The sequence below is a fragment of the Penicillium expansum genome (assembly GCF_000769745.1).
Source record: "Penicillium expansum strain MD-8 chromosome Unknown contig268, whole genome shotgun sequence".
NCBI classification, from domain to species: domain Eukaryota; kingdom Fungi; phylum Ascomycota; class Eurotiomycetes; order Eurotiales; family Aspergillaceae; genus Penicillium; species Penicillium expansum.
In genome coordinates, this window is record NW_015971324.1 from 96,416 (window position 1) to 111,553 (window position 15,138).

General features: G+C 49.2%; 5 protein-coding genes across 5 annotated transcripts; 1 reads left to right on the plus strand and 4 right to left on the minus strand.

The window, feature by feature from the left end:
- Positions 1 to 770: 770 nt before the first annotated feature.
- pacC (putative C2H2 transcription factor PacC) lies at positions 771 to 2,760 on the minus strand (the record flags this gene model as incomplete). The annotated part of the gene is made up of 2 exons (XM_016745009.1): positions 771 to 2,471; positions 2,536 to 2,760. The coding sequence occupies 2 exons, from the start codon at positions 2,758 to 2,760 to the stop codon at positions 771 to 773; spliced, it is 1,926 nt and encodes a 641-aa protein (XP_016597927.1).
- A 1,214-nt stretch (positions 2,761 to 3,974) lies between these two features.
- On the minus strand, positions 3,975 to 4,995 carry PEX2_077400 (oxidoreductase, 2OG-Fe(II) oxygenase family; the record flags this gene model as incomplete). Its single annotated transcript, XM_016745010.1, has 2 exons — positions 3,975 to 4,557; positions 4,664 to 4,995. The coding sequence occupies 2 exons, from the start codon at positions 4,993 to 4,995 to the stop codon at positions 3,975 to 3,977; spliced, it is 915 nt and encodes a 304-aa protein (XP_016597928.1).
- A 518-nt stretch (positions 4,996 to 5,513) lies between these two features.
- On the minus strand, positions 5,514 to 6,011 carry PEX2_077410 (uncharacterized protein; the record flags this gene model as incomplete). The annotated part of the gene is made up of 1 exon (XM_016745011.1): positions 5,514 to 6,011. The coding sequence occupies one exon, from the start codon at positions 6,009 to 6,011 to the stop codon at positions 5,514 to 5,516; it is 498 nt and encodes a 165-aa protein (XP_016597929.1).
- Positions 6,012 to 7,086: 1,075 nt separating this feature from the next.
- On the minus strand, positions 7,087 to 10,365 carry PEX2_077420 (putative C6 transcription factor (Mut3); the record flags this gene model as incomplete). The annotated part of the gene is made up of 5 exons (XM_016745012.1): positions 7,087 to 8,133; positions 8,185 to 8,569; positions 8,630 to 9,241; positions 9,296 to 10,052; positions 10,122 to 10,365. The coding sequence occupies 5 exons, from the start codon at positions 10,363 to 10,365 to the stop codon at positions 7,087 to 7,089; spliced, it is 3,045 nt and encodes a 1,014-aa protein (XP_016597930.1).
- Positions 10,366 to 12,089: 1,724 nt separating this feature from the next.
- PEX2_077430 (sugar porter family MFS transporter) lies at positions 12,090 to 13,826 on the plus strand (the record flags this gene model as incomplete). The annotated part of the gene is made up of 4 exons (XM_016745013.1): positions 12,090 to 12,264; positions 12,324 to 12,526; positions 12,577 to 12,657; positions 12,711 to 13,826. 4 exons carry the CDS (start codon positions 12,090 to 12,092, stop codon positions 13,824 to 13,826), a joined length of 1,575 nt encoding a protein of 524 aa, XP_016597931.1.
- Positions 13,827 to 15,138: the final 1,312 nt, after the last annotated feature.

Genomic DNA, 15,138 nt, shown 5'->3' on the forward strand with positions numbered 1-15,138 from the left:
TGGAGTTGGTCATTACAGTGTATTCATACAGGGAAAGTTGCCCGATAGGCGGAGATAGGACTGAAATACCAATACCAGCACGTGCTCAGCGTGGGATTGGGGATGCTTCCGAGTGCAGAGAGTGGAACTTCGTATGTCCAGATGCAGATGCAGATGTTCGTGATGTTCGATAATCCTTACATGTATGTACATATGTAGGTAATGTAATATCCTATTTCTTTTGCCATCATTGTTCCTACTATGCACATAGCCATGTATAACACCTGTTGTAATAACTAATTCTGATTTACCTACTACACACAGGTGCATACACAAATCCCCAGATTTGACAAAAATGAGATCTGCCCGTTTGCGTCACTCCCCGGATCTGGTTTAGCCTGGAATGTTGCTTTGCCTCTTTGGGTTTGACATGTCGATCTAAAGGACATACAACAGTCGGAGGTAACATCGCTTTCGATCTTCCATTCTACAGATACAAAGGAATCAAAGACGCAAACAACACTTTAGGTAAATAAACAAGTTCAAATAGTTCCATGGAGCCCTAATAGTCATACAAATAGGAAACAAACTTAAGATGAAAGCACCTGAAAAGTGTCAGAGAAATGGAAAATTTCTCCATTGGAAAAAGAAAATAGAAAATAAAAACATCCTTAAACGAACAAAGAAGACCTTGTGGAAAAGGGGGTGTAGAGCGAAAAAGAGGCAATAAACAAATGTCGTCACGGCGTGAATCAAACTATGGCCAAAAAAGGCAGAAAGAGATGAAGAATTTACTCGGGCATTTTGGAGTCCCCATCCTCATCCTCATCCACACCACGTAACGTGGGATAAAAGACTCCCTCACTTGCAGACTTGGGCTCTTCCCTGGGCTGCTCAGAAGTAGCACGTACACTGCCAGTCTCAACTCCTTCCATGGCATCAAGTCCTGGAGTAGGAGAAGCCGAGGAGGTCTGCGCTCCGTATTCGGCAGTACCAGCCTCAAGCAATTCAGAAACCAAGCGGCGCAGGTTCTCAAGGAGACGAACCTTTTCAACCCATGCAACGTTGACATCCCGCTCGGCGACTTCAGTGGCCGCTTGCGCAGTACGCTTGGCTGCCTCCTGATCGGGATCAGACGAGGTACCCGATAGAGCGGGGTCAATCAGGCTCTCGGAGATGTGCATAGCAGACTTGGTGGGAGTGCGCTCGCCGTCATGCTTGCTATCCTGGGAAATGTCCATGCGGTCCTCGCTGGCAGCACGCTCCTCCGGCCGGGCGCGTTGCAAGGTACCACCGGTGTAGCGGCGACGGTCGTCGTGGTCATACGCACCGCTCAGAGTAGAGGGGGGTGCGGCGCCTGAGGCGGTCGGGTAGCCTGCAGACATGCTGTCGGCAACAGTGGCCGACGGCAAGCGAGGGTACATACCCGGGCCGCTCTCGTGAGGGGGCGACACGCGGTGAGCATGGTGCATGGCGATAGGAGAGCGGTTGGAGGTGTATGACTGTGCGCTAGAAGGCGGGGTCAGAGCTGGGGTGCCGACCGATGGGGAGTGGGCCGAAGCTGCTCCCATGGGGGTTGAGGCAGTTGCGGTAACGTGGCTTGGCGGGAGCTGGGTTGGCGGGGAGTGGGTGGCGCGATAGTTCATGCCACCATGCACGTAATGCGCGCCAGGCTGGGCAACGCCGGCAGCCGCCACATTCTCATCGCTTTCGTAAATTGTGTTCTGCATTTGCTCGAGGAACTGATCAATGTTGATCAAATCGTTCTTAGTCCGAACATTTGACATGGGGGGAAGGTGATAACCAGGAGGCTGCGAACCACCAGGGCTGTAACCACCACCGCCGCCGACCGCAACAGATGCAGGCATTTGCTGATATTCGGGCACAGGACCATTGAGGAAGGGAAGCTGAAGGGCCTGCAAACCAAGCAGACGCTGGCCGACCGCGGCATAGGAATTAGGGTCGAATTGGCGGCGCTTCAAGTCGCCAAAGAATTCGTTCAACGCGTCATATCCGCGCTTGCGGTCATAGGGGTGACCTCCCTCTTGTCCTTGGCTCAGGGCATAGTATACATTTCCGTAGGAGTGCGGGTTAGCGGCCTGAGGTGGGGGGTGTGGCTGGTAGTACTGAGGAGGTGGCGCGTGGGAGTATTGACCATTGATGCCATTGATAGGGGTTTCGAAGTAATGCGTTGCAGCTGCATAGCCCTTAGGGTTTTGAGGGAACATCATATCAGGGTGTTTCATGCCCGGTTCGGGGGAGCGGATCTCGGAGTCGTCCGCATGGGTCTTGACATGCTTCTTCAGATCCTGCGGGCGCTTGAAAGCCTTGCCGCAGAAGTCGCATTTGTGAGGCTTAAGTGGCACATGAACACGAATATGGGAGGTAATGTGATCACGCTTGACTGTTGTGGTGTTGCAAGTGCCCCACTGGCAGGTCAGGTTGAGGTTGTTGGTACTTTTACGTCCAACGTGGCGCTCACAAACATGCTCCTATATAATGATTATTAGCATTAGCATGTTTATCAGATTGTTGTAATTGATCAATCAAGCTTACATATAGAGACTCAGCAGTAGGAGACTTCTCAGTGCATCCAACCCACTGGCAAGGCAATTGCTCGCCGGCGCCGTTCATGGAGGGGCTGTTCACCGCCGCAGTGGCGGCGGCAGCAGTCGCCGTAACTGAGGCGGAAGGAGTCGGGGTTGCCTGGATGGGCGCCGCTTCAGCGACCGGCGTAGGCAAGGTCGCTTGCGTCGTAGAAGGGGTATGGTTCTCCGTCATGATGCCAAGAAACTTGATCTGAAGTTGGCGGAAAGCCTAGAGGACAGAAGAGAACAAAAGAAAACAAACTAAGAAAATCAAACTATAGAGAAGATATACCCTATATGTATACAATTCGAGGAAGGAAAGGGGGGGGAGAAGTGTGTGAGAGAAAATGGGGGCTTCTCCGCAAGAAGAGGAAAAGGAGCCGAGCCTTTGCCCAGAAAATACCGCTTTGCTAAGCCTAGCGGAAGGACAAGGAGAGAAAGCAGAAGACCAAGACCGGGCCAAGAGTCGGTGCGGGCCCCAAGTACCAAGAGGCGTTGGCGCCATGACTTTTCACTGGTGGACCGAGGGGGGAACGAGGGGCTGTGTGTGAGCATTCCAGAGCTAACACGTAGCACAGTAGGGTACAGTACGGTACGGCTTACGTCTGTATTTTTTATTTTTAATATTATTGCAAGGTTTTTATATACGACTGAACTCCGTATATAGCTGGCCTTATAAGCGATTTATGTAGTTCGGTTTATCCTAAATAAGTTTAGTGGCAAACACACCGTAAGTTCAAAACAAGTTTAATATGGACAGCGTACAAATTATGGCCTTTCAATGATCCAATATTAGGAAAGTAAAATCAAGCTGAGAATGAAACACTCAGTGGCGTGTTAATTTCGCCAAGCCAACCTTCCAAGAAATATCCCATGGACAATTCTTCTTGGCAGCCAAGTGATTCCTCTTGCCAATAATTCCCGCTCCGGCGACCAAGAGTCAACTCTTGGAGTCTTGGAGTCTTGGTATGACCAATGTCATATCCCTTTCGTATTGAAATTTGGCCATAGGTGTGACAGGTGCTCTGATTAATCCGGTTGCCTAGTGCCCTTGTTACGGCCGGCATGCATAAGTCGGTTGGTTTCGGATTCCGGGGTCACTGGAGACATCTAGAGGTATTTACGGAGTACATGTAACCAATCTTGTTCTATATGTCATCCTTCTATAGAGTATAATCTAGAGTTTGTGTCTAATTCTATTCTATCTGGAACAATTCGGTCTAACCTCGGGACATATCAAACTACCCCTGATATACAAAAATACACTTACCAAGCTTGTCATCATCTTCACATGGGCCTGGCCCAAGCATTCCAGATACTCCTTGGAGCATGGCTTGGCCAGTGGCTTAGCCAGCCGAACCCAAATCACCCACGTGCACATGTTCTCCTCTCTGTGCGAGTGCCCCCTCACCTTCCCGAGCGGTTCCTCCGCTTTGGCTGGTACCAACTCCAAACATTCAACCCGACCTTCGTCCCCTTTGTAACAGGGAACGCAGCGTGCCAAGTCTCCCGATACCCCGTCCCATCTGGCCGAAGATTCTCCCAAAACACAGCATTACCCTTAATAGGCTTGAATGTGATACCCATTTTCTCCTTCCCCTTCTCCTTTCCCTTCCCATCCCGCTGCTCACACTCTAGGAACCGGCACCATCCCTCCCCATCCGGCATCCTCAACCGCGGAAAATTCGTCCCCCCACCCTCACAGTCGGCATCGAGATACACCATGAACGTGCTAAAACGATCCCCGCCCCGCGCCAGCGACCCGGCCCAGTCATAGTGGTGGCGATAGTGGCCGGAGGCATTGTAGCGCTGCGCCCACATACGCTCGATGTACAGGTCCGGACGCCAGCCCTGGAAGGCGCGGGCGCGGTCTTCCAAGCAGCGGATTGTGTCGTCGCGGTCGAGAAGGGCACGGTCGGAGAGGCGTTTGGTTGGGTCTACTCGTTCGGTTTGGCCGTCGTAGACGATTGAAGGGGTGTATTTGTTCACGCTAGGATTCGGGGGAGGTTTGTCCGGTCAGCTTGGTCTGTGGTTATCTGGTGTGTGTGATGTATATCCGGGTGTCTCAGGGGTTGTGGTTGAGATCGGTGGTTTACCTCATGTCCAGGATGTGGTTCGCTTCGGTTTCTGAGATGAAGTTCTCGATATATATGATCAGCGGTTCGCGCGAGAGAAGATGAACGCGGTATCCCTCTGCGCTGGGGCAGCTAAATGGTACGCCATCTTCGGGGCTGATGAAGCTGTCGTCAGTGAGGTTGATGCCTGGTCCGTGTGCGCTGAATTCGTCGAAGAGATCGTCGGTTTGCTCGCTTGGTATCGGCAGGCTCGGGAAGTACCCGCGCACTAGCGGGTCGAGGATGAAGATATACAGTGGGATCAAGTAGATGGTCCAGGTGAAGACGGTGGAAAACTTTGGAAATGATGCCATTGGGTTGGCTATAACTAGTCACGGCGATATGTAGGCCAAGTAAATGTACAAGAGATTCGGACTGTTAGCTCTCCATGCGACCGGGCGGAGGTTTGCGGATGCTATAATTGATCCGTCTCTGGGTATAGATGAAGGCCCATAGGCATTGGAAGAGGGATATGATCAAGAAAGGGTGTTGTAGTGCAGGGCCATCTTGCAAAGGAGAGGTTCTGGACGTGGAGATGGAAATGTTCCAGTATGTGGGTCTAACAGATTATGGGCTCACCCGGAGCTAAGATGAGTATGACTCTTTATTAACATGACATTTAGCATCCCTATTAGCAGAGTTTACACCGTATAAACCGTGTCATTTGGCAAAATAGCTACATCTATAGCTTCATATATATAGGGACGTGTTTGGGGAGTCGGGGTGGGTGAGACGGATGCTGGAGTAAGGTATTCGGTGTGTACTGATTCGATTTGTTGATATGTATATAGTATGTAGACTTATGTTTAATTTCTTTTGTCTTTTAAACGCTTCATTCAACAATTGCCATTCCAACCCCAAAACAGACCCACAAAGCCAGGTCAACTGTGAACGTGCGCACACGGTGGATGGTCATCCATCCCTCGAGGTCTTTTGTCGATGAGCCCCGCGAAGTATCCTCGATCACAGCCTGGACCTTGGGCGCAATGGCCGGTACAAAGAGAAGGTGACTAGCAGCTAACAACGTGCCAGCAGTATACCAAGGGAGGGATGCTGAGCTTCCCAATCCCGACCGTCGCTCCGTCAAGATATTATATCCCCCTCCAGTCAAGGTTAGCGTGAGAAGGGCCACCACACGCAGGGTACCGAAGCCGAAAAAGGCACGGAAATAAGATGGTAGAAATTCATTACTACGGGTGCGGTGGTCAGGGTGGAGGAAGACGTTCAGGAAAAAGTCCTGGTCGAGCGAGTACCAGAGCGTGCAGGTTGAGGTGATAAGTGGCGCGGTACGCAGGAGAGTACGGTAGTCAAAGATGAGCCCGGAGGCCATAATTGTCGGAGTAGAGAACAAATCGCGAGAAAAATCACAGATAGATTAATTGTGTAGTGGGGGATGAAGCAAAGGTGAAGCTACATTTCGGCGACTTTCTCTCTATTCCATGCTTACAGGGATGTAGAAGGACAAAGCGCCGAAAAGGATGACATGAGGTAGAGATACTATTCGAGTGGCCTTAGTATTCTCGCTGTCTGTTTTGGACTCTTATCCTGGTCCTGTTCTTACTCTTGGTCTTCTAGTGTATGCTCCATCCATCATCACCATCACTCACCATGGTGGGATTGGAGAAGAACGGAGAAGCCACTACCATGCCCAAGTCTTATGTCCATACGTACGGCCACCCAGGGTGCCTTTGACGCCTGCATCATTGCCACTGCCCTGCTGACGATTTCAGCGGGTCTGGGATGTCGAGATGTGTATATCTGGATAGTCAATATATGCTGGAAGAGTCTCAAAACCGTTGTCTGTGGATAATGTATATATACAGTCAGATCCATCATGGCACGCATAGGCCATGTGATATCTCAAATATAGTGCGTACTATCAGACACCAAACATGACGCCCTGACAAGAATCAATCCTTGCCAACAATGTGCCCACTACACTTTTTATTGCCTGTAATGGCAATATTCTCCGTAGAACTAAGTGGAGATCTACAAAATTATAGAGCACGATTGCAGACACAAAGGGAAATTTGAACAGGGACAAGCTGCAATCTGTGAAGAAATGCGAAAAGGGACAGGTCAAAATGGATTGTGATTCTAGACCATGGGGCTGGGGAGGGATGAGGAAGGTGTTTAGACATCTCCAGAGGCTATCGGAAAAGGGTTGATCCAGTACCAAGCACATCCAATACCTCGGCCTAAAATGGTGCATGTACCTCACTCTCAAAGTCGAATCAAGTGATATAAAATACGGTATACATTTATATATATAGGTAAGTGCAAAAGAAAAGCGAAACTCCTAACCCCAACCAGGTATCAACAGATTTTACACCAAGATTTTGGCTTTCATGATAGCATATCCTCGTAAAAAGCACAGAAAACAAATATGGGAAACCAGGCCAAGGTCAAATGCTATTAGCATTCATCCACTGAGCCCAATCTTCAGCAGACGCCCCGTTGCTAGGTCGATAGGCGGCATTATTGCCAAACAGATCATCAAAGGAGATTCCCAGATCCATATTCATGCCCATATTCTCATCCATGCCCATGACGAAATCAGGTATTCCATTTGGACCGGGCATCTCTGGCTGTTGTGGTGCGGACTCAGTTCCCATGTCGTTTGGATTGCTGGGCTGGAAATTGTAGCCCTGCCAGACGAAATTCTGGTTCGGGATTGAGACCAAGTCTGGACTGCTGATCACCTCTGATGGAGTCTGGCTCTGCGAGATTGGGGAGTGGACGCGGGACGAGGTTCGGGAGTGGGAGGGGCGGAGGTGGCTTGGCACTGATGACTTTATCCCTGGGGTATTTGCTATGGGGTAGTTGGGCATGTTTGTGAAGTCAAAGGTTGGAGTGGAGACCCCTGCGCTGGAGGGTTCGCCTGGTGTGGCTGGCCCCATGCCTGATGCTGAATCGAAGGGATACTGCGATGGCATGCCTGTAGGGTCGTGCCGGAAGTGATCATCTTCCAAGGTGGACATAGGCTGTGTTGGGTATGCGAATGGATCGTCTGATGGGAACATCATTGGCATGAGATCTGGGAGATTGGACGGATTGGTGAATTGCTGAGCCCATGCTAGACTTGATGGCTCTTGAGTGGGTATAGAGGGTGTCATGCCTGATGAGGAAATATGTTCTGGGGTGGTCATGGTTTCTGTCAGCAGATCGGGTGTGTTTGAAATCCATGTGGACTGGTGATTAATATCAGTAGAGCGATTGCTGACAGGCTGAACATTGTCCAGGCTTCGTTGTCTGCGATTCTGGTCATCGTTAACAGCCGGCTGGGACATCATCTGCACTGGGAAAGTGCTTGACCGATGTGGCAGCGTTTTCTCGAAGGAAGATTTCTGTTCAGGCTCGGCAATGTTGGATGGCGCGGGCCGCTTGAGGTTGACAGGAGTCTTTGAGCTCTGGCGATTCTTCAACATCTCGGGCAACGTCTTGAAAAGGCACTGCAATACAATTAGTCAAGGCAATTCCATATCGAAGATATGAGAACTTACGTTCAAGCTCTGAGAACAACGGTCGGCAGCAAGACTCTTCTTGGCCAATCCGGCTAGAGTATTTTTGCCCTCCATGGCATCCTTCAGCACGCCATCTTTGGCTGTAGGTGAATCCGGATTCTCAAGCACGAAGAAGATCAAGGAGAGGATGGCAAAATAGGTCGTATACATGGTAAACCAGAAGGATCCATTGAGCAGTCCTCTCTTTTGCATTCCGGTCGTGATGTGAACAATATTTCGGGAAACGCTGACGCAGGCAGCTGCACAGGCATATGAACGCTTGTCCACACCACGCGCTTGAGAACCACCAGAAACGTAGTGGAGGAACGGGCGGTACATGACCATCTGCACATGAGCGTAGCTTATACGCAGCAATTGGCGGACACTAGTTAAAATTGTTAGTCAAATCGATTCAATACATCATCGCTGTAGATATGAGACTTACCGTTCTAACTGTGGCGACACTTCTGTGCCCGGTCGTAGTGCAGGAGGCAATTCCTCCATCCAATTTTGCAGATCTCGCTCGATTTCCCGAATTTTTGAGTGGCTGACCATGTATCGCTGGTCTGACTTGGAGCGATAGCGAGCATTCTTGACAGGGTAGATATATTTCACTACCTTCAGAATGATGTTGGAAAGACGAGTGTGTGCGTTGCATCCAGCCATCAGCGGGGTATAGTTAGACGGGGGTTGAGTGATTCCTTCCGTAGTAATGTAATCACCATCAACCTCCATTGGGTACTCTTGATCGATATCATCGTCACTCAGCATCTGGGGAAGACCCAGGAGTGTGCTCACGTAGATGTCCATCTTGCGGACGACCCAGAAGATGCGCTTTCGAAGTTCTCGTTCAAGGGGGTTGAAGTCTGCCGCAACGGAGCGATGGAGACCTAATCGCAGTGCTGAACGAAGTGCAATTCCCACATATGAGTAGCATGTGCTCAGCTTCGCGGAGGATTGGAGGAAGAGGACCATAAAACAGATTGCCTGAAGAGAAACCAAGTCACGGCAGTCGGTTATCTCTAGAAGTTGCCGACCGGCCTTGAAATATTGGAACCTGCCAAGGAAATTAGTCGGTGCCAGAGACCAATACAGATTTACTACTACTTACCCTTGGCCTATTGCGCCTTCGTAGCCAGACACATCTAGCGTACCCTGTCCCGATTCATCGTCCGAGAACAAGCAGCCAACGGCAATAACGATGTATAAAAGCGGCAAGAAGGCGTTTTCTTGGTTCGTGAATTGTTCTGGGGGAGTATCGTAAATGCGATCCAGACTTGCGAAAAAAGAGGGTATGTGCACAAATTTCATCAAGGAGCAGGCATGGTCGATCGCATTGTGACACAAGCGGCGAGCGACCTCCCGCGGAGGTAAATCATGAGTGGGAGGTAATGTTGTGTCTTGGGGCGACTCGGACATAGACTTCGGACTATCCAGCATGTGCGCGGTTATCGAGGGGCGCGATCGTGACATGGGGCCGGAGATATCTGCGGCGCCTAACTGTTTGCGCAATCGGCGAACAAAGAGAACACCCGAGGTGTGCCCATGATAATCCCAATGGCCCTGGTCATCCCGATCTAAGCAGCCCGAATTATCGACCATGGTTTCAAGTAGTCCCTCGTCTGCTCCTTCTTGCGCTGTCTCTTGTACAACCGACGGTTTGACATCCTCGGTCGCTTGTCTCGATTTCTGAGCGGCTGCGAATTTTTGTTCTGTCGCATGCACGTCTAGTTGCGGATCATCGAGGTCGACATTCGGAAGAACGATTCGAAGGAGCGCTTCGGCTTTTTGGAGTCGGTTTTCAAGCGCCTCAACATATTGCGGGGCGGGATTTCGACGACGGTTAGAAGGTTGGTCGTACGAACACTCTACAAAACGACTGTTAGGGCACATTGAACTTATTTTTCCCGAAATTAAATGTGTAGGGCCCTGCGTACCATAACTATAGACTGTGCAATGAGTGCATGGCTGTTTGCCATCGCACTTGATCTTTTTTCTGCGACATTCATCGCAAGCGCGGCCGACCCGTCGCCTCTTCTGCGCAGGCAGTGATTTGGGATCTGTGGTGGAGGGGTCATGGGTAGGACTGTGATGATCGTCATCAGGCGAATACTTGAAGTCGTTCATGGGCGCGGGATCCTCCTCATTCTCGCCAGAAACCGGGCTCGTCGTAGTCGCCATGACTGGATATCTGAGGTTCGTAAAATGCACGGAGTCATGTAAAGACAAATGGTGGTCTTGGCGGGCGATCCGAAGTGAATATCACTATCCCACCAAATGTTATGGATCGCCCTATTTTGACAGTTGCAAGATAAGCAGAATCGAAAGGCAAAAAAGGTAGTGGAGACTGCAAAGTCTGGTAGTGTTCGATTGGAATTCCCACGTTTGGGGGGAAAGTAGAATTTGGAGTACTAGTTGAAGGGTCTGAGGAAAATCTTAGAATCTTAGGATCTTAGAGTCTTGAGGATCTTGAGGATCTTTGAGGATCTCGAGGGTCTTGAGGGGAAATGGAGATCGACGATGATGAAATGATTATTCCCGAGGGCGGTGTGAGGAATATCAAAAGCCTTCAAGGCTTTAAAAGTCTCGGGTATCAAGGTACAATACTTTAGTAGCTTTGGAGAAAAAGAACGATCAATTTCATCATCAAACGAGTTCAGGTTTAGTCATGGAGAGTCATACGGCTTATGACTGGTGCCCAGGTGGATATCGGGGCTTCAACATGCGCGACGCCGACACATAAAGTTCCGTGTTGGTGCGGCTTTTTCCAGAATTTTCCCTTTTGACTGAGGCATTTTTGGAGATTTCCAGGGATATTGACATTTTCATATCCAATAAGAAGTAGAATAGAGCACTGTTAAGGCTTTAGCCCCGTCTCCACTGCCCGATTTGTCTAGACCCGGTCAATTCGCCGACTTATACGCCGTATGGAACTACCAATTTTTTGAGTCTCTCTTGGAAATAATGAGTGGGAAATTCAAGCATATGTACAATATGTACTACTCCGCATGTGAGGTATATTCTTTGGGTTTGAAATTGAACTGCAGCGTCGTGATATTTAATGGGTTCCTTGCCCAGGTGGAACTTATGCGGAGTACTCCCTAAGTGTACGGAGTATTAATCTATATTAGTCCACGGGTTCTTCTTGCATACGGAGTACTCCCTAAGTGTACGGAGTATTAATCTATATTAGTCCACGGGTTCTTCTTGCATATGGAGTACTACCATCATGTACGGAGTATCCCGGCACAGAAAAAAGGGTGATCACCTGGACAGAAATAGTAATATCTTCCTCAATTGCATTTCTAATATTATGACATCACATTACTATAATAGGATGGAATAACAATATTGCGATACGAAGTAGTCCGTACAAAGTCCGAGGTACAGAGCACAACATAGAAGTCCTGGACCCTAGAACGCCCTTGCACTGTCATCACGAAGGGGTCGGCCATGTAGAGGGGGTTTGAAACAAGGCAATATGCGTTAAAATGCTCTGACAGCCCTGTGACGCGAGATACGAGGAATGCAAACATTGAATTGATCTATCGCCTTATGCTCGACAATCCATTTTGATCGACCTCATTAATTGTCTTTTATGTACATAACATTAGATGCCAAGTTAACTGCATCATAATTGTTCATAACTATTAAACTATTAAACTATTAATTAGGCTGTTGACTATTCCCCTCTAGTCATCTAAGCCTTGAAACGATTCTGAAGATCCCTCGCATCCCGCATGGCATTCCATTCGCAATTAGCCCCTACGGCACGTCCCACTTTCCCCAAGGTGAATCGGCATGTATAACAACGCCAACGCGACTTTCTCTAGCTGGGATTTATATGGATAGCCTCGTCCTCCAATTCCAATTCTCATAGGCTATGGAGCCACGCGACACATACTATGACTTTCTACCTCGTCACCTTCTGCTGCGCCTTTGCCGCTCTGGGATCATTCTTGTTCGGCTATGATTCCGGCGTGATCTCTTCCAGTATCGAGCAGGAGGCCTTTGTGCGCCAATTCGGATCTCCAACCCTGTCTGATGCTATCGCCGGCAGCATTATTTCCTCGTATATCGGTGAGACTCTTATCTTTTGTCGGATCTTGCCGCGATTGGGATCTAATATTGGTGACCAGGAGGCGCAATCGTGGGCTCGGTCCTCGCCCCATACATTTCGGATTACTATGGCCGCAGAATGGTCCTTCTCATCGGCGGTCTGCTTGCCACTCTGGGTGCTGGTCTCCAGGGAGGTGCGGTCAATATTCCGATGCTCATCGCTGGTCGATGCATCGCGGGTCTGGCAATTGGGCAGATGTCGGCTACTATTCCCGTTTATTGTGTAGGTCGACACACGGTCCAGCTGCTAAGCTTTATCTGACGTGAGCCCAGAGCGAGGTCGCCCCACCACATATTCGGGGGATGCTAGCTAGTATGCAACAATGGATGATTGGCTTGGGGTTTGTGGTTGCTGTGAGTGTAGTCGTCACTGAGATTTTGCTGTCTTCCAACTAACGGGATTCAAGCAATGGGTGGGATACGGGTGTTCCCTTCGAGGTGGAGCCTTCTCCTGGCGCTTTCCCCTCTCCTTTCAAGGCGCGCCAGCAATAATTCTTATCTGTGGTGTCTGGCTCCTTCCTGAATCGCCAAGATGGCTCATCGAAAAGGGCAGAGAGGTAGAAGGCCGCTCAGTCCTCGCCCGACTCCATCTCAACCAAATGGCAACCAACATCCCGCTAGTCGAACACGAGCTCTTCCAAATCCAACGGAGCTTAGCATCCGAAAAGCAATCAGTCGTACGATCCTGGCGTCAACTTATTCTCTCACCGCGCTGGCGACATAGGATCCTTCTAGCCTGCGGTTTGCAAGTATTCACCCAATGCTCAGGCACAAACTTAGTCGCAAACTACGGCCCAAGACTCTTCACAGCGCTAGGCCTTACAACATCAACATCCCTTATGGTAATCGGACTCTGGGGCGCTCTAGCGCAGTTCTGGTACACGGTCTTCATGCTTTTCATCGACAAAGTCAAACGCCGGAAATTACTCATTCCATCACTGCTCGGCATGGGAGCAGCGCTGTGCGTTGAAGCCACACTCGCACGGTACATTGATTTCAGCGACCCCAATGCCAGCCCACATGCTCTGCGAGCTGCCATCGCCATGTTCTTTGTCTTTTCATTCTTCTTCACGGCTGTTGGTATGATCTCCTGGATTTACCAGACTGAGATCTTCCCTACACCCATTCGAGCGCGTGGTTCGGCCATGGCGACTGCCACAAACTGGAGCGTGAGCCTTGTTTTCACGCAGTGCTCGCCTATCGCATTGACGAAGATTGGTTCCGATTATTTTTATTGCTTTGCCGGGTTCAATTGGGCAGCAATGATTGTTGTTTGGGCCTTTTATCCTGAGACTGCGGGTCGTTCTCTTGAAGGGGTTGAGGAGATTTTCTCACCGCAGCTTGATGATGGCCAGTCGGAGCGCTCTTTTGTTAACGAGAGCACCCCAGTGGCTATTACACCGCGCTCGCATATTCGACACAAGGGGCTGCATCCGCTGTCGATGCATCCTACTTATGACACTGTTAGTATCGGTAGCAGTCACAGTGGGTCTGGGGATGAGATTGGAACTAAGGAGGTTTAGATTGTACGATATAATATTTATGAAGTAATGAGATGAAGGAGCATTTACAAGGAGGACATCACGTATTCCCAACGCGATTGCCCATTGGACCACAAATACCTCTGGCTATAGATCAAACAAGACGTATGGATTTCACATATCAGCCGCGCATTAGCCACACAAATCTGCTCTACGATCCACACTAAAGTGTAATAGGTAATGAGCTCGAGTCGACGGTAGTACATCGTGGACTCCAGCTCATTTTTGCTTTTGGCGTAAAACATTTGGACGAAGGTCACGGCATCGTTCCTCCGCGATGTCACTTTGTTTAAATCTATTTTGCGCCCCAAAGTATATTTGAGTGCAATTCTAGACACTTTCAAACAATATTGCAAGGTTCCGGTTCCACCTCAAGTTGAGCCTATGCTGGTGGTTCTAGTTTCCTTTTGGGGTATACCAGGGCCCACATCCCAAATAGGCAACTAGAGCCACCAGCATAGTTGGCAGCTCGAAAATGCTTAAATGGGAAAGAAAGCATGCAGATAGGGTTACTGTTATCTTTTGCGCAATCCAGCCCTGGAGAGTCAGGGTCCATATCTTGTTAAAACTTATCAGGGCATTGAAACTCAATTTCTCATCAGATTATCTACTACGGCCTGAATATAAAATACTTCACAGATTAATCGGTAAAGAGTTCATAAAAGATTCATATAGTATTGTGGCAATGCAAGATTGTTGAAATAAGTTCAAAGAAGAGAGAAAAAGATAAAAAATAAGTGAAAAAGAAAACATAATTACGTGGTACTCCAGAAACCCATGGCCCCTGGATTGATATCAACCTCATTCGGTTCCTTTTGCTGGATCCTGAATCCTCTCTAGCTGGGCGCAGCACTTGCGTTTTCGATTGCTTGTTACCTTTTCCAAGACTAACTTAGGTAACGGATGCGGACAAAATAAAAAAATAAGACAATATTCGAGTAGTTAGACGCGGAAGGAATTTCATGATCTTCGGCTAGCCGTGTTTGTTGGGCCGATGCCGAGGAGTGGTCGGGATGTTTCGAGTTCATTGTGAATCTTAGCAAAACCCGCAGGCTAGGCAAAGTTTGGAAAGATGCTAGAATTGAGGGTGTGAGCCGAATGTGAGGAAAAGAAGTCGAGCTTCTGGAAGGGAAGGACGATGGCGGCCATCGGCGCAACTGCCCCCTTTGATTCAATAACATGTCCTTTTCTTGTAACCACATGTTTTTCACCGCCAGGCTAACCGCTTAAGCCTCATACATTAGGGAATATGGTTCTAGAAAATGGCTGAACGAGCGTTGTTTTCGACTATCCT